The 21,357-nt window shown below is 46.1% G+C and overlaps 1 protein-coding gene across 10 annotated transcripts in view; it reads right to left on the bottom strand.

The window, feature by feature from the left end:
• Window positions 1–21,357, bottom strand: part of SEC31B (SEC31 homolog B, COPII coat complex component) — a 277,304-nt gene that overhangs the window by 152,039 nt on the left and 103,908 nt on the right. For all 10 annotated transcript variants that reach the window (XM_030203516.1, XM_030203517.1, XM_030203520.1 and 7 more), the window contains one exon: window positions 17,118–17,192. In XM_030203516.1, coding sequence (XP_030059376.1) covers window positions 17,118–17,192 — 75 coding nt within the window. The remainder of the gene's footprint in view (window positions 1–17,117; window positions 17,193–21,357) is intronic.

A 21,357-nucleotide genomic window follows, 5' to 3' on the forward strand; every position in this document is an offset into this window, starting at 1 on the left:
GTGACGAGGAGTAGATCGTCTGCGAAAGCAGCCGATTTAAATGTGTATTCTCCTATTTCCACCCCCTTAATGTCATGGTTATGCTGTATCTCCCGCAACAACGGATCTAGTGTCAGCACAAAAAGTAGTGGGGACAACGGGCACCCCTGTTGCGTCCCTCTTCTAATCGGAAACCAATCAGAGACAAAATCATTAGCGTAGACCTGCGCCTTTGGGTCTGCGTATAGTGTTCTCAACGCTTGGTAGAACCAGCCCTCTATACCATAGGTCTGCAAGACCCCAAACATAAACCCCCAGTCCACTCTGTCAAACACTTTTTCTGCGTTGAAGCTGATTAAAAAACCTGTTTTCTTTCCGTGCGAATAGTCTCTAACGCAACCAAAATTATTCTCATATTTTTTGCTATTACCCTGCCTCTAGTGAACCCCACTTGAGGTTCAAACAACAATGTGGGAAGAATTCTCGCCAGTCTATTAGCCAATATTTTGGCCAGAAACTTTACCTCTGTGTTAATCAACGATATTGGTCAATATGACTCAGGACAATCGGCTGGCTTCCCCGGTTTTAGCAAAACTATTATTTGAGCTGCATTTAAATGTTCAGGGAGTTTCCCTTGTTGGACAAAACTATTAAACACATCAGCCAGGACCGGACTTACCTCTGCCTGCAGCAATTTAAAAAACTCATTACGGAGTCCGTCCGGGCCTGGAGATTTACCTAGGACACGTTGCTTGATTATCCATTCTACCTCATCAGCTCCTACTGGTGCATTCAACTTTGCCAACTCTGCTATCTCGATTTTTGGCAGCGCCAAAGTGGACAAATATGTTTCACTATCTAACAGTGGAGGTGTTTGAGTTTCATACAATTTAGCAAAAAACTCCTGAAGTACCTTATTAATTACTCTATCTTCATTCTTCCTGGCCCCCTTAGAATCCACCAGCGTTGAAAGTTTTGGACTACCCAATCCCCCTCTCACTAACCTCTCCATTAAGTGGCTTCCCTTGTTTGCATATCTGTAAAGCTGGAATTTAAAATATGCCCACGATTTCTGAGCCCCTGCCTGTATCAACTCATTCAATGCTTGCTGTGCTTCCAAGAGTTGTGTTCTTACCCGAAGAGAGTGATCCCTCCCGTATTGTTGTCTAAGGATAGTCACCCTCCTTTCTAAGCGAAGGATCTCTCTGCTTCTCACCTTCCTTTTAAAACTAACGTAAGATATGATCTCCCCTCTGAGAACCACTTTGGCAGTCTCCCAAAACAGAATAGGATCAGCTCTATGCTGTGCATTAGTCTCCCTGTACTTCTGCCATTTGGAGACCAGATATGGAAGAAAGTGGCTGTCTTTGTAAAGATGCGATGGAAACTTCCATGCACTCCTCCGTAGTCTTGACTCTTCCTCCCTCATACCCATCTCTACCCATGCATGGTCTGAAATCATAATCGGTCCAATCTTAATAGATCCCACTTGAGTTAGAAGTTCTCTAGAAATCAACACGTAATCCAATCTGGACATTATAGAGTGTGCTCTGGACATATGTGTGAAATCTTTCTCCAGCCGGTTTAACGTTCTCCAAACATCTATTGTGTCCAAAGCAGTACACAGCAGACTCACCCCTCTTACTGTCCTAGTTAATTCTCTATCTGTTGATTTAAATCTATCTAATCTAGGGTCTGCCACATCATTTAAATCCCCTCCCAAAATTAGCGGTATCTCCCCAAAGTCTAAAATCTTAAGGATTACCCTCTGATAAAATCCACGATCAAATACATTGGGGGCATAAATATTACATAATAGCAACTGGCGTTCTAATATCACAGATGCCAACACAAACCTTCCTTCCGGATCTGCCACCACCTTCTTAACTTCTAAATCCATCCCCTTCTTAAATAGGATCACCATACCTGCTCTCCTTCCCACTGCTGGTGCCTCCAGATAATCACCCACCCACCACCTTTTTAATTTGGTGTGTTCTTCTGCCAGCAGGTGGGTCTCCTGCAAAAAGGCAACAGAGGTCCCCCTATCTTTTACTGTCTTCAGTATTTTGTGTCGCTTAATTGGTGAATGGACACCACCTACATTCCATGTGGTTATTACTAATCCCCCCAGATTAGCTTACCCCCCTACGTACTCCTTGAACCGAAGAGTGAAAATTTAGTATCTTAATGGAAAGGCGTCTCAGCCCGCGCCCTCCCATCTCGAAGAGTAACCTAATCCCTAGTCGGCTGCCCATTCCTATTACCCCCCTCTCCTCAAGCAGTGCTCTACCCCTCCCCCCCACCCAAACCCCCCCTTCCCTCCCATGTACCCTTTCTGAACACCCGAAACCATTCCGCTCCTAGGCTCAAGGTACCCCCATCCTATGTTACCTAACTTTCCCCCAGACCCTTCCTCCATTTGTAAGTCCTCACCCCCCTTTTTCCTAACCTCTTAAATAGCACTTAATACTCAGTTAGATACTTCCATTCACAATTACTCACGCACATTACCCCACTTCACTCATCACTGCATATGGTCACTTTTTAAGAGAAAAAAAAAATAAAACAGAGCGAAGAGAGAGAGAAAAGAAAGCAAGAGAAAAAAAATGTTCATGCATTTAATTTCAGTCTTTCCGTCTTCTGAGGTTTCTTGTTTCTTCTCAAACTGCAGAATCTTGGGATGAAGATGCTCTCGTATATTCGTCCCACTCCTTTCCTCTGCACCGCTCACAGGGTATCTTTATCAGTATGACTCGCAAATGAGAACACTTGTGAAAAGGTTTAATCTGTTCAGAAGAAACTCCCAGTGTATTTCTGAACTTAAGCGTGCAGCAGCGGTCATCCATTCCATCTGGCCAACAAGCAGAGCTCCATTGTCGGTCTCAGCTCTATCAGTTCCTCTAATCCACCTGCTTCTCCAAGCCTCGTGCTTGCGATGAATTAGCAGCTGCCATCTTGTCCGCAAAAAGTCTTGCCTCCTCTATTTGGTCAAAGTACAGCGCCCTTCCACTGTCCAGCACTCACAGACGTGCAGGATATAGCAGACTAAAGCGACACTTCAGCTCAAACAATCTGGAGCATACTGGAAAAAAGGCCCGTCGGGCTGCTGCCACCTTCACAGAATAATCCCGAACGCATAGGAGTTTTTAATTTTGATATCGTCGTTGTTTCCCTCCACGCAGAGCCTGCAGGATTCGCATTTTGTGAGTATAATTTAGCACTCTAAAAATAGTGACTCTTGGACATCCTCCTTCTGTTGTTCGTTGTCCCAGTCTGTGCGCCCGTTCCACCTGAAAATCTCCCGCTATTTCTGGGATTTCTGCAGCCTCAGGGAGCCAGGCTTCCAGGAACTTCCGCAAGTCTTTTTCTAGCAAAGTCTCCGGTAGTCCCACCAATCTTAGATTATTCCTACGGGACCGGTTTTCTAGGTCCTCTAGTTTTTCTTCTAACTCCAGCAGTCATTTTGAAAGTTTTGGCTGTTCTACAGTAAATTGATGCAGCTCCTCCTCCACTTGACCCATGCGGTCCTGCATCACCTGCATGTCTGTTGCAAGGGCCACATACCGCTCCTCCATGCCATCTAACTTGTCTAAAATCTTCTGGAGCTTTAAATCCATCGTTTGCTCTACTGCCGCTCTCACCTCCATGATAATCTCCGCTGCCCATTGTGAACTTGGCGTTGGGGAAGGTGGCAAACTTTTATCCGCCATCTTTGGCTCCGCAACCGGGCTCTCTTTCTTCGCCGATTTAGTAGCCATTCACTCCGGTCCAGCCCTCACCACCTGCTGTCCGATGTCCAGCGCCTTTCCGGATCGTTTGGAACTGCTTTTTGAGGAAAAGCAATGCTTTTACTAACTGTTGATTACTCAGGTACCTCGAAGAAGCGAGTCTCCACTGCCTAACTCCTCCATAGCCCAACCGGAAGTTGTAATCTGTAATATTTAAACAAACCAATATCTCCATAACATTAAGATGAAATTACTTAAATACATCGACCTTAACATTAGGCAATATAAATCCAAGCAGAGGAAATAATAAAAAAATAGTATTATTATTACTACATTCTTTTGAAAATAAATTAACCCAGGAGTTGCTACTAACCTATTGCTTTTCCCAATCTATCTTACAGTGTGCACGTTAATTAAACATTTACATTCACATTCATTTCTTCCTTAGAAACTGTATAATTATTTGGAAGCCCAGGCCTGAGACTTAGGTTCAGGCTCTAAAAATGACAAGAAAAGTACAGGCCTTTAGCCAAAATTTGAACCCTGAAGTTCCAGCAAGCTCCTGAGCTAAATGAGGAAGGACCATGCAGCAGAATGAGGAAGTAGTTAGGGTGCAGAAACCTCATAAACAGGGTACAGATGGCTCCTCAAACTAGGTGTAATGTCGTGCTTAAGTTTGTGGTCAAGCAAGCTAAAGATGAGAACATGTTCACGAGATGAAGCTACTCATTAGCATAAGCCAATCAGTGACAACCATGACATAAATTAGATCCAATCAGATGGGCTTACTGTCATATTACTGATATCCTGAATGAACATATAAAAGTTATTGTATTTCCTGGTTTAAGCTAGAGAGAAGGGTTGCCACTCTCTCTCTCCAGGGGAAACCAATGTGACCAGCAGAATTATATTCCTATAACTAATTGATTGTACATGCCTGTTGGTAAGTAAAAGCGAATGCTACATACCTGTAGAAGGTATTCTCCGAGGACAGCAGGCCGATTGTTCTCACTGATGGGTGACGTCCACGGCAGCCCCTCCAATCGGAAACTTCACTAGCAAAGGCCTTTGCTAGTCCTCGCGCGCCCATGTTCGTCAGTCCCATATGTAGCAAGACAAAGACAAGGGAAGACACAACTCCAAAGGGGAGGCGGGCGGATTTGTGAGAACAATCAGCCTGCTGTCCTCGGAGAATACCTTCTAAAGGTATGTAGCATTCGCTTTCTCAGAGGACAAGCAGGCTGCTTGTTCTCACTGATGTGGTATCCCTAGCCCCCAGGCTCACTCAAACAACAAACATGGTCAATTGGGCCTCGCAACGGCGAAGACATAACTGAGATTGACCTAACAATTTATCCAACTAACTGAGAGTGTAGCCTGGAACAGAATAAACATGGGCCTAGGGGGGTGGAGTTGGATTCTAAACCCCGAACAGATTCTGAAGCACTGACTGCCCGAACCGACTGTCGCGTCGGGTATCCTGCTGCAGGCAGTAATGAGATGTGAATGTGTGGACAGATGACCACGTCGCAGCTTTGCAGATCTCTTCAATAGTGGCTGACTTCAAGTGGGCTACTGACGCTGCCATGGCTCTAACATTATGAGCCGTGACATGACCCTCAAGAGCCAGCCCAGCCTGGGCGTAAGTAAAGGAAATGCAATCTGCTAGCCAATTGGATATGGTGCGTTTCCCCACAGCCACTCCCCTCCTGTTGGGATCAAAAGAAACAAACAATTGGGCGGACTGTCTGTTGGGCTGTGTCCGCTCCAGATAGAAGGCCAATGCTCTCTTGCAGTCCAATGTGTGCAGCTGACGTTCAGCAGGGCAGGAATGAGGACGGGGAAAAAATGTTGGCAAGACAATTGACTGGTTCAGATGGAACTCCGACACAACCTTTGGCAAGAACTTAGGGTGAGTGCGGAGGACTACTCTGTTATGATGAAATTTGGTGTAAGGGGCCTGGGCTACCAGGGCCTGAAGCTCACTGACTCTACGAGCTGAAGTAACTGCCACCAAGAAAATGACCTTCCAGGTCAAGTACTTCAGATGGCAGGAGTTCAGTGGCTCAAAAGGAGGTTTCATCTGCTGGGTGAGAACGACATTGAAATCCCATGACACTGTAGGAGGTTTGACAGGGGGCTTTGACAAAAGCAAACCTCTCATGAAGCGAACAACTAAAGGCTGTCCTGAGATCGGCTTACCTTCCACACGGTAATGGTATGCACTGATTGCACTAAGGTGACCCCTTACAGAGTTGGTCTTGAGACCAGACTCAGACAAGTGCAGAAGGTATTCAAGCAGGGTCTGTGTAGGACAAGAGCGAGGATCTAGGGCCTTGCTGTCACACCAGACGGCAAACCTCCTCCATAGAAAGAAGTAACTCCTCTTAGTGGAATCTTTCCTGGAAGCAAGCAAGATGCGGGAGACACCCGCTGACAGACCCAAAGAGGCAAAGTCTACGCTCTCAACATCCAGGCCGTGAGAGCCAGAGACTGGAGGTTGGGATGCAGAAGCGCCCCTTCGTCCTGTGTGATGAGGGTTGGAAAACACTCCAATCGCCACGGTTCTTCGGAGGATAACTCCAGAAGAAGAGGGAACCAGATCTGATGCGGCCAAAAAGGAGCAATCAGAATCATGGTGCCTCGGTCTTGCTTGAGCTTCAACAAAGTCTTCCCGACCAGAGGTATGGGAGGATAAGCATCCAGCAGACCTTCCCCCCAGTCCAGGAGGAAGGCATCCGATGCCAGTCTGCCGTGGGCCTGAAGCCTGGAACAGAACTGAGGGACTGTGGTTGGCTCGAGATGCAAAGAGATCTACCAAGGGGGTGCCCCACACCTGGAAGATCTGTCGCACTACTCTGGAGTTGAGCGACCACTCGTGAGGTTGCATAATCCTGCTCAACCTGTCGGCCAGACTGTTGTTTACGCCTGCCAGATATGTGGCTTGGAGCACGATGCCGTGACGGCGAGCCCAGAGCCACATGCTGACTGCTTCCTGACACAGGGGGCGAGATCCGGTGCCCCCCTGCTTGTTGATGTAATACATGGCAACCTGGTTGTCTGTCTGAATTTGGATAATTTGGTGGGACAGCCGATCTCTGAAAGCCTTCAGAGCGTTCCAGACCGCTCGTAACTCCAGGAGATTGATCTGCAGATCGCGTTCCTGGAGGGACCAGCTTCCCTGGGTGTGAAGCCCATCGACATGAGCTCCCCACCCCAGGAGAGACGCATCTGTAGTCAGCACTTTTTGTGGCTGAGGAATTTGGAAAGGACGACCCAGAGTCAAATTGGACCAAATCGTCCACCAATACAGGGATTTGAGAAAACTCGTGGACAGGTGGATCACGTCTTCTAGATCCCAAGCAGCCTGAAACCACTGGGAAGCTAGGGTCCATTGAGCAGATCTCATGTGAAGGCGGACCATGGGAGTCACATGAACTGTGGAGGCCATGTGGCCCAGCAATCTCAACATCTGCCGAGCTGTGATCTGCTGGGACGCTCGCACCCGCGAGACGAGGGACAACAAGTTGTTGGCTCTCGTCTCTGGGAGATAGACAAGAGCCGTCCGAGAATCCAGCAGAGCTCCTATGAATTCGAGTCTCTGTACTGGAAGAAGATGGGACTTTGGATAATTTATCACAAACCCCAGTAGCTCCAGGAGGCGAATAGTCATCTGCATGGACTGTAGTGCTCCTGCCTCAGATGTGTTCTTCACCAGCCAATCGTCGAGATAGGGGAACACGTGTACTCACAGCCTGCGAAGCGCCACTGCTACTACAGCTAAGCACTTCGTGAACACTCTGGGCGCAGAGGCGAGCCCAAAGGGTAGCACACAGTACTGGAAGTGACGTGTGCCCAGCTGAAATTGCAGATACTGCCTGTGAGCTGGCAGTATCGGGATGTGTGTGTAGGCGGCCTTCAAGTCCAGAGAGCATAGCCAATCGTTTTCCTGAATCATGGGAAGAAGGGTGCCCAGGGAAAGCATCCTGAACTTTTCCATTACCAGATATTTGTTCAGGGCCCTTAGGTCTAGGATGGGACGCATCCCCCCTGTTTTCTTTTCCACAAGGAAGTACCTGGAATAGAATCCCAGCCCTTCTTGCCCGGATGGCACGGGCTCGACCGCATTGGCGCTGAGAAGGGCGGAGAGTTCCTCTGCAAGTACCTGCTTGTGCTGGAAGCTGTAAGACTGAGCTCCCGGTGGGCAATTTGGAGGCCAAATTGAGGGTGTATCCATGCCGGACTATTTGAAGAACCCACTGATCGGAGGTTATGAGAGGCCACCTTTGGTGAGAAACTTTCAACCTCCCCCCGACCGGCAGATCGCCCGGCACTGACACGTTGATGTCGGCTATGCTCTGCTGGAGCCAGTCAAAAGCTCGCCCCTTGCTTTTGCTGGGGAGCCGAGGGGCCTTGCTGAGGCGCACGCTGCTGACGAGAGCGAGCACGCTGGGGCTTAGCCTGGGCCGCAGGCTGTCGAGAAGGAGGATTGTACCTACGCTTACCAGAAGAGTCTTCCTTCCCCCATAAAAACGTCTACCTGTGGAGGTAGAAGCTGAAGGCTGCCGGCGGGAGAACTTGTCGAAAGCGGTATCCCGCTGCTGCAGCTGCTCTACCACCTGTTCGACCTTCTCTCCAAAAATATTGTCCGCACGGCAAGGGGAGTCCGCAATCCGCTGCTGGATTCTATTCTCCAGGTCGGAGGCACGCAGCCATGAGAGTCTGCGCATCACCACACCTTGAGCAGCGGCCCTGGACGCAACATCAAAGGTATCATATACCCCTCTGGCCAGGAATTTTCTGCATGCCTTCAGCTGCCTGACCACCTCCTGAAATGGCTTGGCTTGCTCAGGAGGGAGCTTGTCCACCAAGCCCGCCAACTGCCGCACATTGTTCCGCATGTGTATGCTCGTGTAGAGCTGGTAAGACTGAATTTTGGCCACGAGCATAGAGGAATGGTAGGCCTTCCTCCCAAAGGAGTCTAAGGTTCTAGAGTCCTTGCCCGGGGGCGCCGAAGCATGCTCCCTAGAACTCTTAGCCTTCTTTAGGGCCAAATCCACAACTCCAGATTCGTGAGGCAACTGAGTGCGCATCAGCTCTGGGTCCCCATGAATCCGGTACTCGATCTTCTTGGGAATGTGGGGATTACTTAGAGGCTTGGTCCAGTTCGCCAGCAATGTCTTTTTTAGGACATGATGCATGGGTACTGTGGACGCTTCCTTAGGTGGAGAAGGATAGTCCAGGAGCTCAAACATTTCAGCCCTGGGCTCGTCCTCCACAACCACCGGGAAGGGGATGGCCGTAGACATCTCCCGGACAAAGGCCGCAAAAGACAGACTCTCGGGAGGAGAAAGCTGCCTTTCAGGGGAGGGAGTGGGATCAGAAGGAAGGCCATCAGACTCCTCATCAGAGAAATATCTGATGTCCTCCTCCTCCTCCCACGAGGCCTCACCATCGGTATCAGACACAAGTTCATGAACCTGTGTCTGAAGCCGTGCCCGGCTCGACTCCGTGGAAACACGGCCATGGTGTGAGCGTCGAGAGGTAGACTCCCTCGCCCGCACCGGCGAAGCTCCCTCTGCCGACGTCGTCGAGGAGCCTTCCTGGGAGGCGACCGCAGTCGGTACCGCAAGCGGCACCGATGTTGGAGACCTCACCCCGTGCAAGGGGCCAGCCGGCGCCTCACTCAACGGTACCGGTGGCGCAAGCATCCCCGGTACCGGAGGGGAAGGGCGCAACAGCTCTCCCAGGATCTCTGGGAGAACGGCCCGGCGACTCTCGTGCAGGGCGGCTGTGGAGAAAGACATGGAAGCCGATGCAATGTCTAAGTCAGAGTGGAGGCTGTTCCGGGCTGTCCAGGGTGGAGCGCATCGACACCTCCTGAACAGAGGGTGAGCGGTCCTCCCGGTGCCGATGCCTACTGGGTACCGACTCCCTCGGCGACCCAGAGCTCTCGGTACCGACACGGGAAAGAGACCGATGTCGATGCTTCTTTGACTTTTTCAAACGAAGCATGTCACCGGAGCTTCCCGGTACCGACGAGGAGGACGTAGAATCCAGCCATCGCTTCCTCGGGGCCGAGGCCGAAGAAGGTCGGTCTCGGGGGGGCTGTACTGCAGGAGCCCTCAGGGTAGGGGGAGACCCACCCGAAGGCTCACTGCCACCAGCAGGGGAATGGACAGCCCTCACCTGCACTCCAGTTGAAGCACCACCGTCCGACGACATCAGCACTAGTGGAGGTCCCGGTACCACGACGCGTGCCTATCAGTGAGCGAGATTACCCGGGCGCACTGGGTGCACTTCTTGAAGCCGCTGGGAGACTTCGATGACATGGGCGGAAAAATCACGCCGGTGAAATCAAAACTCGTAATTGCGGTAAGGCACCAAAAAGAGAGGGAGAAAAAACGACCTGAGGCCTCAAAAGGGCCTACCCCGAAAACGAAAGAAAACTTAACAGGGCAAAAAGCTGAAAATACGGGAAGGGGAAAAAGACCGAAAGGCCCTTCTCCGAAATCCCTTTTTTTTTAGAAGCGAAAGTCAAAAGACGCGCGAGGGTCAACTTAAGGGGCGCGAATGGCGCAAACACGACCGTACCGAGCGCGGACAAAAGAAGACTGACGAACACGAGCCGGTTCGGGCGGGAAGACGGCCGCGCATGCGCAGTGCACATGGGCGTGCGAGGACTAGCAAAGGCCTTTGCTAGTGAAGTTTCCGATTGGAGGGGCTGCCGTGGACGTCACCCATCAGTGAGAACAAGCAGCCTGCTTGTCCTCGGAGAATAAATTTGTAACTCTTGGAACTAAAATATCTCTCCTACTGTTAATTGTATAATCTGTGAGATCTCTGATATCACAGTTAATCACTGATTTGGCTTGTATCTTGGCAAATAAACTCTTCATCCTAAATGATGTTCTGTGGGCTTCACTTAATGATCAAAGGCTGTAAGTATAAATGCTTCTGCTCTATCAGGCTTTCTTTCGCCGCATTGTATAACCTGTAACCTAAATCCAGTTTGTCATAAGGCTGGTATCTTTTCCTTGCCCGTGCTGAGAGACGGACTAATGCAGGTCCCTTAGACCTAACGTCTCTCTCAGTGGCAATTCCTTTTAGAACTTCACAACTTCTTGCTTACCTCAGTACTAGTGAATTATTCTATTTAGAGATGGAGTTAGATTTGAGGTCAATCCAGCCTTCTTGGAGGTTCTCTCTGCCACTGGACAGCTGAACTCCAGTACCAGACAGAACCTAGGGGTCTCTGAACCCCAAAACAAAACAAAACCAAAACTCTTCTGTTTAGGATCAAAGAATTGGTAATTTCTTAACTGATATAATATTCGACAAATACACGGAAATTTAAGTATAAAACTGGCCCCTAGAGCCAAAGTCCTCTGACGCATTGCCAAAAAGGCTTTGTGTCTCTTCTGTGTTGCTCTGGATAAATCTGGATACATTCTTATCTTAGATCCCCCAAAAAAAGAGAGTCAGAGAGACATATTTTCAAAGCACTTAGCCTTCTAAAGTTCCATAGGTTTCTATGGAACTTTGGAAGGCTAAGTGCTTTGAAAATGAGCCCCTAAGTGTCTGAAGAAAAGTCTCAGTACAGCATCTCTATCCATTTCAAGAACAAATGTTACTACAGTGGTAGTTCTTTGGGTAATTATTTCCAATGACGATTCCAAAAAGGATGTTAAGTTCATACCATCTCCCACATGTGGCTCTAAGGTTCCATTACCAGATTTTACATTATTCTGAAGATATTGCACCCACTCTATAGGAGGCAGTGAGTCCTTTGACATCCCTAGAACCTCAACCATATATTTTTTAACCATTTCCACAGATGAAATTAATGGAGACCTTGGGAAATTAGTACATCTCAAATTAAGTTTCCTAGATTGGTTTTCCAAATATTCCAGTCTCCATAAAGTGCAATTTCTTTCCTTGATTCAGACTAAAGTCAGATTCTCCAATTTTTGTAAATTTTCCCAGAATTGTTTCACTTCAAGATTCTGCTGTTTATTTATCTGCTCCTGAATTAGGACTGCTTCGGTCAAAACCTTAATCTCCTCTGAATTTTTTGAAACCAAAATTTGCAATGAAGAATGCACTGTAAATGTCAAATCCCAGAGTGACTCCAATGTCATTACGGCTGGTTTACTCAGTAACCCCAAAGAAAAAGCCGGGGGAAGGGGCTTTAAAGATCTGGTTCAAACTAGCAATTGTCTTTAAAGGAAAATTTGAAGTATGTTCGCCTACCAGACCACTCTCCACCGCTTCCTCTGGTATTGTCAGGTTCCCTTCCTGGATATTCCGCCCCTCTTCTGGAAGCTGAACTACAGGCCCCGTTTCCATACCTCCTCCTCCTGGCTGTGGGGGGGCCGCATGTGGGGCTTAGGGAAACCCCATCTACACTGTCGGCCAACACTGATGTGTCGGCGCCGGTAGTAAGGGAAGAAGCCTGTCTATGTCTCATCGTCATCCCAAAGTGCTCCAGCGTCAGCTGCTGGGGAGGGTGAGTTCCAGCAGGGGTTAAGGGAAGCTCCCTTACTTTCCCTCTCCTTTTCCCCATTTTCTCTTGGGGAATTCAGGAGTCCTTCTCAGCGTTAACATGGAGCGCGTCTGGGAGCATCCGGTGCTGCGACTCGCTACAGCGCCATCTTGGATCCCTATCTTTAACAAATTTTTAAAGGGATTCTACTAACACACTTTGCAACTATGCAGTTTTATTGAAAAGCACCATCTTTCATTATGCACCAGTATTTGAGTATGAAGGATTCAGTTATCCAAGGTTATGAAGGCCCAGCAGTTATAAATTACGTTTGCCTCCACTCTCCTCCTGCTGAGATCTTCTTGCACTTAGACTGGATAGCAAAGTGATTTACTTGTTACTGGTGTTTCAAATATGACAGATTTATCCTGCAGTCCTCGGACCCGATGGCACACAACCGTGCAAAAAACACGTTTACTAATTAGATCTACTGTATAAGACAACGTCTAGGTTTTTCTGCTCATACATAGCTGGCATTGCATAGCTGCAAATCACGAGTGCCCCTCAATCAATATATTCCCGCAGATCAAAATGGATTTGCTCCTGTGTTGAAAATTTTTCTTCACTTTTTTGTGAAGTTCCTTCATTGCTTTTCCAAATTTTTTTCCATTAAAGTTTACATGTGTAACTGCCTTCTGTCCATTGAGAATGCTGGTTACGTCTTCTAAACCCATCAAAGCTCAACTTTGGTTTTCTCTAGGAAGCAATATGGCGTTCACAGTTTTTATTCTCAAGGTAGCATATATTCAAGTCTGTCTCTTTTGACAAGGAGGCACTTGCAAGTACCTTTTCTAAGAAAAAGGAACGTTTCCTTGAAATCCACGCTGAAACATCAGACAGGATAAAGGAAAGTCAAGAGGACAAGGTCTGGAGGCCCCTCATGAGGTCTATCATATACTTCACTTTTGCATCTGAGTTCTTATCCGAGCACAGTGCATCAGCTAGCTGCTCTTGTACAATCCTTGAGACCTGATGTCTTCATCTATGTCAGTTTATGGTGTCAACAACCACAGCAGAGTTTCTGGATGCCAACGCCAATGAATCACAGGCAGACTGGTCTGGATCATCTCACATCTTCTCTTCCTTCCACATGGGAATGAAATATATCTTGTTTTCCCTTGCATGAGAAAGTGGTGTGTGGCTCATCGCAAAAGAGTGGACAATTAAATAACCATGTAAACCTGAAAGCTGACTAAGCAGGAAAAAAATTTTAATTAAAAAACCAGACAGTACAGAGTCTTAGACATGAGCTGATGGGATAAATGCATTTGATTACAACACTCTGGTGAGGTAACTAGATCCTGTCACATGCTGGAACTGCCTGGGGATATTTCATTTTCTCCCCTTGTTTATGAGATATCAGTTGTGATTTGTGCTTTCTGATACTGAAACCCCTTGAGTGCTGTGTTAACAGAAGCACTGAAAGATGACAGCAGTTCTAGTACGACTTTACCAAAATGAACCTCTTCTCAAAGATACTATAACCTTAACGTCCTGATTTCTGCTTTTGAAAACTGAAATGCTTCCACTGTTGTCAAGGAACTTTGAAGAGTTCTGCTAGATCAATTAGATCATTAAAGATAAAGCAGATCATCATGTAGCATTGGTTATTTAATTTGTCAGGGTAGTATTTATGCAATGGATACTTGTCTTCATCAGCTTGTTCTCTGCAATATTCTACCAATATGTAAATTCTTGACGTAAGGCATTTATAGCAAAATGCATAGTTAGTCATCTGACCTTGTTCAGAGATTTAAACATAGTTTCACATTCTGCCGCCTTAATAATTTTATGAAACTTCACCTCGCACACTAGATCTGCAAAAATTGTATACATGGTGGATATAAGCTTTCTCAATAATGGAATCTATTTCCAGGCATTATCAAAGCCTACATTTTCACAGTGCCACACAGAGTTCTTCTATCAGATAAGGAATGGATTGATGCAAAATTATCACACCACTATTTCTTCCAAGTCTTACTGATGCAAACATCTCCATTCTCTTCATATCAAAATCATTATCAACAGTAAACCCACTTAATTGCTGAAACTATTTATTGCAGCACTGTCACAAGCTACTAACTTAATTCCAGTAAACAGTGGCATGTGTAGGATCACCAGCTTTCCTCAAGTTAATATACAAAAATCAACATTTTGGAAATAAATATCTGTACTTTTGTTAACTACGGGTATGTGGAAAGTTGATTGTTGGACTGCACTGAATACTTCAGATTTAATAATGCTATTTATGCCTTCAATAAATTCAAAACAATTTTAACTTCTCCAGGTGTTCAAAATTTTTGTATATTCTCTAATTGATCATGGACTTCCTTTATCTCAGCAGCAGCTGGATATATTCTGTAGCACAATTTCATTTCTGTTTCGAATTTCAGGTGATTCTGTCAATAGACTTTTCAGAAGTCCTTGGTTCAGATTTTGAACCTTTGTGACAGCATTCATATAGAATTTTTTCTTTATAGAACTACCAAATTGTTCATCATCAGGTTTCACATTTAGAATGGTACCCTTTGCATGAAGTCGAATGTGTGCTTCCCAAACAATCCAGAACTGTACAATGAATAGTGTAGGACAATGTGGCATTTTCTGATCTCCTTACTGTGAAGAAATAGTGTGTTTTAAGCCTGTAAAATGTATTGGATATTGCCCTGTTTTAATTATGTCTGAAGTGTATTTCTCCTATTTGGCCAGCAGATGGTGCATGTTCATGCTTAAATCTGTTATAGGGAACCGAGAGGCAGATGCACTAAGCTTTAATGACCCTTTAACGACCCTCTAACGAAGAATTTTCGAACCGTGGCATGCATTAAAGGCCATTTTCTGACCACGTTAGCAGAAAACGAAAACGGAATGCAGATGAGCAAATTGTGTAGAAACCCCATTGAAGCGAGATGCATCAAAGTTTTCCGGCTACCCTAACGTAGGAAAAGTGCCGGAAAGCTAATGACAGGTCTGTACCTGTCGTTAGGGCTATCCGACTGAAAACTGTAATGTAAAAAAAAAATAAAAAAAAGTGAGGGGGGCAAAAACGCGCGTCAGGGGTGTCTTTTATTGACGCCCGAGGTCACTGCTGCTCCCCGCTCCCCCTGCATCACTATAAAACTGAAAAAAAAAAAAAAAAAAGTTCGGGAGGGGGCAAAGGTGCTCGTCAGGAGCGTCCTGTATGGACGTCCTTGCCCCCCTGCCCGTGGTTGCCGCCGCTGCTGCTCCCCGCTTCCTCCCCCAGCATTAAATAAAAACACAAAACAAAACTCAAAGCTTTAGAAGCCCTGGCCCCCCTCCCTTCCTGTCTCTAAACTCTTTCTCCACACAGCTCCGCCTCCCTCCGCCCCGTGCCCCGCCCCTGCCACCCCCCCTGAGATCGTCGCCGTCGCTCCCCCCCCCCCCCTGCATTACCGGGCCGTGCAGCGCCTCTCACCTCTGTATGAAGGCACTGCACGGGCAAGAAGACCAGATCGCTGCAGTCTTCAGGACGTCTCTCTCCTTCATCTTCCCTGCCCTGGCCCCACACCCGTCTTTCCATAGAAGTCTGCTCGATACCTGTCCTATTTCCACAACTACTGGAGTTGCTGACAAAGCTCACTCTAGCCTTGATCCTGATTGTTTTTGTCATTTACGGGACCCAAACCACAGAAGTCTTGCCTGGCACTGGTCTCACTTCCCAATCTCTGAAGCTGCTGCTAAATCTCACTCCAGTTATGAGACCATCTAAGTTTTAGATTGAATTCCATCCTTTATCTGCATAGGGATTCTCTGTATTTATCCCATGCATTCTTGAATTCTGTCATCGTTTTTGTCTTCACAACCTCACACAGCAGGGCATTCCAGGCATCCACCACCCTTTCTGTATTTCCCGACATTGCTCCTAAGTCTCCCACCCTGCAAACTCAAACACTTTCCTGTCTCTGAAAAAGATTAGTTTGCATATTAATACCTTTTAATACGCAAAGTAATCTTTTTCAGAGACAGGGAAGCAGTACTGAAATAATTATATTGGTTGCCAATAAGATCTTGTATTCAAGTTAGGTATTTTAATGTTTCAGATTTTTACAGGCATGGCACCTGAATAGTTTGGCCTTCTGTAAACAGAATCTTGCAGTCTACTGAGACATCATGTTTAAATTTTCCTTTGATATGGAGGATATCATCTGAAGGTTATCTTCGCAGTTTTCATATCGGGAAGCACTAAATTGGAATTCTCTGCCCTCTTCTATGAAAAAGGAACTTATTTACCTTTTTGAACAAAATAAACTTTATTGTTTCTAAGATCTTCTGTTAGAATATTTTAGGTGACAGTTTATTTTGCGCTATTTTAGGTCGACAAGATGCAACATTATTTCTAGTGAATGACTAGTCTCTTTTGTAATCCGCACTGGACCAAATTGTTTGGAAAATAATGAAGCGCAAGAGTTTCAGTGTATTGTAGCAAACTGTGTTAACTAATTGGAAAAAAATCAATGCTCCCAAGGTGTAATCCTGTCCATTCCACACACACTTTAGCATTAGATAGATCATGATAATTTCTGCATTAACTAACTGATACGGCACCATGTTAACTGTTAACACAGTAATTTAACATGTGCTAACAGCCAAGGTAAATTAGTAAAATAAGGGCCCATGTAACCACTATTGTCAAAGTAGCACTTTCTCAAAAAAGAATCACAGGGACTAGTACACCAAATCAGGCAAGATCACTTCGCTTACAATTGAGCTCTAAACTATTAAAAAAAGGCTAGTAAAATAGAAGTTGTGTGCCAGTGCATGAGCTCGGATGATAAGAATGGGGAAAAGAAATTTGTTAATAAAATGTTTGAACTAAAAAAAAGAGACAGTGAAAAGGAATTCACCTTCATATTCAGCTGCTCCTTGCTGTATCCAAGCAGCTTCAGAAACTTAATTCTTGCATCACGCTCAAAATTTACCTGAAACATTTAACAAAAAGAAACAGATAAGGAAAGAAAGCATATATTGTTTGGCCTTTGAAAAGGGCCAGGACTAACTGCGAGGGGGAGGGGGGCTGAGGTCATATTAACACAGCAAGACAGAAGCACTACAGCACTTAAGCTACTGTTGGCAGGTATTTGAGTACCCACATGCACTCAAGGCACGCCATGTCTGCCCCTCCAACAAAAGATTTGTGTTAGAGTGGGGGGGGGGGGGGGGAGGGGGTTGAAATCCATAAGTTATGAGCACATAAGCTTGCCCAAAGGCCCACTGCCACATAGTTTCCTTTTGTAGTAGCAGCTGCAGCCGCTTGGGGTGAAGGACAGAGGTAAGGTGGCAGCAGAAAGGAAAGAAAAGGGAGATAGGGAATGGAAGATGTTTGACATGGCGCAGAGGAAGGGAAGACATTCTGAACTAAAAGGGAGGAAAAGCAAGATGAGGAGAAATGCTGGACATAAGGAATGGAGGGGAAGATGGACAGAAGAAATTAGTGAGATGTGGGAGGAGAGAGAGATGGGAAATGGAAGGGCTGAGATAAGGGAGCTGGAAAGCTGTAGGTGGATGCAGTAAAATGGAGACTGAGGACTGAACAGTGAAAAAGGGTGATCTTGGAGTGGAGACAAAAGCAAAAAAACAAAAAAAAAAGTTGAAAGTGAATATAGGAAAACAGAAAACAAATGGCAATGAACAGGAGACAAGCATAGGCACAGACTGTGTGCCGATACTGTTTTTTCAGCTCAGACCTGTTTGCAGCTCTAGCTATCCTTAGCACAGAATTATGTTCACGTGTCCAGTCTGCTCTCATAGGTTAGTACACAAATTTTGTGCAGCCCCCATTTGCATATTTTGATCTAAGAATGGTAGGATCATGGCAAGCTTGTTCATGATGAACTCCACCCCCCCTTACAAAGTCATTGAGATCCCAGAGGTTGAAGGTGGGCCACAGTCCTCCTGAGGAAGGAGTAGAATCTATGGCACTGCTGAGAGGCTTGAATATGTTCAACTGCTATGTTTTAAGAGTTGCTAGCCCCATGGCCAAGAATGAAATATGCTGGAACAGAAGTTGGGATATGATCCCTGATCCTTTTGTCCCAGGTTGCTGTGAAAAGTTTATTCTGTAGCCCTGCTCAATGATCCGGAGAATTCAGTGGTTTGTGGTACTGGATTGCCAGACTCCCTGAAGAACTGAAGTGTGTCCCTTACTGAAAGGTAGTTGCTATTGAGGCAGACTGTGGTTTCTTCTCTCATGAACATTTCTTATGATATTGTAAACCAAGCTTGTTGGGATAATGTGGGATATAAATGTCATAAATAAATAATTTTTCATTGAGGGTATAGTAGTCTTGGATAGCACTGGGAAAGTTGTCTCTAGAATATGGCTAGTAGCATCTATGCAGACAGAATTGCTGTTGATAACGCTTCTCATAGAGAGGTTGATTTCTTTGGTATTGTGATTACTGTTCAGTAGGCAAAGAGGACAGTTTACAAATGTGCCTTACCTTTTCTCTAGACACTTCAATGGTCTGCTGCAAAAGGGAATAATAATGGAGCATCTGTTGCTGGTGGTCCACTATTTTCAGGCTAGCACTGCTCTATGGTAGATTTTCCTTCCCATCATGCCCGGGATTTTTATTTTTGATTCTTGCCTAGTGGAGAGCTACTCTTGGGCTTAGCAATTTTTGATCTCTCAATGGCTGCTTCTGAGACAATAGACCAGTGGAAGAGTTGGGAGTGATCATGTCCTGGAGCAGACTGGACTTTGTATTTGGCATTAAGGCACCTGGGTGTCACTTTGGGAGCTGGTGTAATGGTGTGCTGAATTTTCTCAGTGTACTCATGGCTTACAGGATGAACTGAAAATCCCCCTTGGACAGAGAAAAGAACATATTTCACAGGAACTCAGAGTACAGGTAAAAATTTGGGATGTATGGCTTGCACATTTGTTCTTCCAAATTTGTAGAAGTATGGTAAGCAGTTGATCAGAGTCTTGGAAGTGAGCAGTAAAATCTGGAGAAAGCTATCCACTTTCCTCAGGTATGGGAGAGCTATCAATGGTGAGGGTGCTCTGTGTTACTTAGTCTATTTGTTGTATTTGTATCCCACATTTTCCCACCTATTTGCAGGCTCAATGTGGCTTACATAATTTTGTTATTACATTGTCATTTCAGGCTATCAGATACAGTTATTAGTAAGGTGTAGAGATTTAGTAATAGAAGAAAGAAGGAAGTAATTAGGGGATAAGTATAGAAGGTGGACTTTCAAACTGGGTGGTTTGGTGAAGTGGATTAGTGAGGCTATAGGTTCTCTTTGTAGGCCTTGTTGAAGAAATATGTCTTCAGAGATTTGCGAAAGTTAGTTATTTCGTCGATTGTTTTCAGGTCTGTAGGTAACTGTCTAGTGCTCTGGAGTAGAAGTCTGCACGGGAACAGGGTTTGCGGGAATCCCCTCCAGGTCAGCGGGAGTGCCGCGGGGACAGAAATAAACATGCAGGATTCCAGTGGGGATGGAGGATGTTCTGGCGGGGTTCCTGTGGGGACACGCGCACATACCTTTGTTTTAGTGGACGGAAACCAAGTTCTCCTCCAACACGAAAAGAAGGATGTCCTCAACTGCCCCGTCGCAGGGACGGCCAAATACCAAGGGGTTATCGGGCAGAGCAAAGGCGTGGATGTCCTTCTCAGAGAAACGTCCATTTTGGGCGTCCTTAATTGCGCCATTGCAGGGACGGACAAATACCAAGGGTTTGTCGGGCAGAGCAAAGGCGTGGATGCCCTTCTCGGAGAAACATCCATGTTGGGCGTCCTTAACTGCGCCATCGCAGGGACGGCCAAATTTCAAGGGGGTGTTGGAGGCATAGCGAAGGTGGGACTTGAGCGCCTAACACTTAGATGTCCTCCATTCATAATCTAAAAAAAAAAAAAAAAAACAGGACGTCCCTGACGAGCACTTGCACGTTTTCACCCGGGTCTCCCCTGTCTCAACTCAAGTTCAACACGTGCAGGAGATTTGCTCAAGTTGTTTCTTTTGTTGAGGGCATTGTGCTGTTTGGGTGACCAATAATTCTCTCTATTTTAGTGTGGAAAAAAACTTCAGTTTGTTTTATGTATTTATTGCCCTTTTTCTACGATTCAGTAGATTAATGAGTGAAGAAATATTTTCTCTGATTTGTTTTAAATGTATTACTCTGCATTGTGTGCCCCCTGTCCACTCCACTCAGTACTTTATACTTTCTTTTTTTATGGGGATGGGCGGGGATGGAGGAGATCACTCACGGGGATGGAGGATATTACTCAAGGGGACGGGTGGGGACAGGTTAGCTTCTGGCGGTGATGAGCGGGGACAGGTTTGATTCCGGCGGGGACGGGTCGCATTTCTGTCCCCATGCAACTGTCTACTCTGTAGTTCCCAGCTAATGCTCAGTTTCATTAAAGTGCTGGGGATGGGTTCTTCTGGAACCCTTGTTGTGATCTGTAGAAGGGCAGTGCTTTCTTTAAGGAAATTCTGTAGGAATTTTAGTAGCACGATCGATCGACTTTCCAGTGCAGGAATGGCCAATGTAGCCCCATGGCACAGGATAAGCATGGGGTGCAATGGAGTGCCAGTATCAGTATCTGAGAGGCATTGGGGGAGGGATAACCCTTCTGAATACCCTTGGTGCTTCTTTTGTGGGCAATATCTCCAAATAGATTAGTTTGAGGAATACCATGACAGTTATAAACCTCACTACTAAGCCAGGGTACATGAAGTATGATCTCAGTCTCTCAAATATACTGAGAATGTTCACTGTAGTACTCGCATCCCTTATCAGTTTGGGGGGAGGGGGGGTCCAGCAGCATAGAAACTCTTGAGCCTATTTGTGTGGGGTTTTTCCTTTGAACAGGCCTTGGGACTTTACTGGGTAGTTTTGGAGCAGCAAGTCAGGTTTGTCCCCCTACTCCCAATGCAGGCAGCAGTCAATAAACTTTTGAGTTGGGTGCAAAATTTGTATTTTTTAAACGTAATGCTGCAACAGAGGAGGTCCCAGAGTGATGCGGGGGAGTTGAGGCAAAGAAGCAGTCCCTGCATTGGATCACAAGCTCCGTTCTTCAGTACTGCTGGCTGTATGGCAGCTGCACTCAGGTGGGCAAATTTATTTTGTTTTCC

This window comes from Microcaecilia unicolor, chromosome 5, assembly GCF_901765095.1.
Source record: "Microcaecilia unicolor chromosome 5, aMicUni1.1, whole genome shotgun sequence".
In the NCBI taxonomy this organism is placed as follows: domain Eukaryota; kingdom Metazoa; phylum Chordata; class Amphibia; order Gymnophiona; family Siphonopidae; genus Microcaecilia; species Microcaecilia unicolor.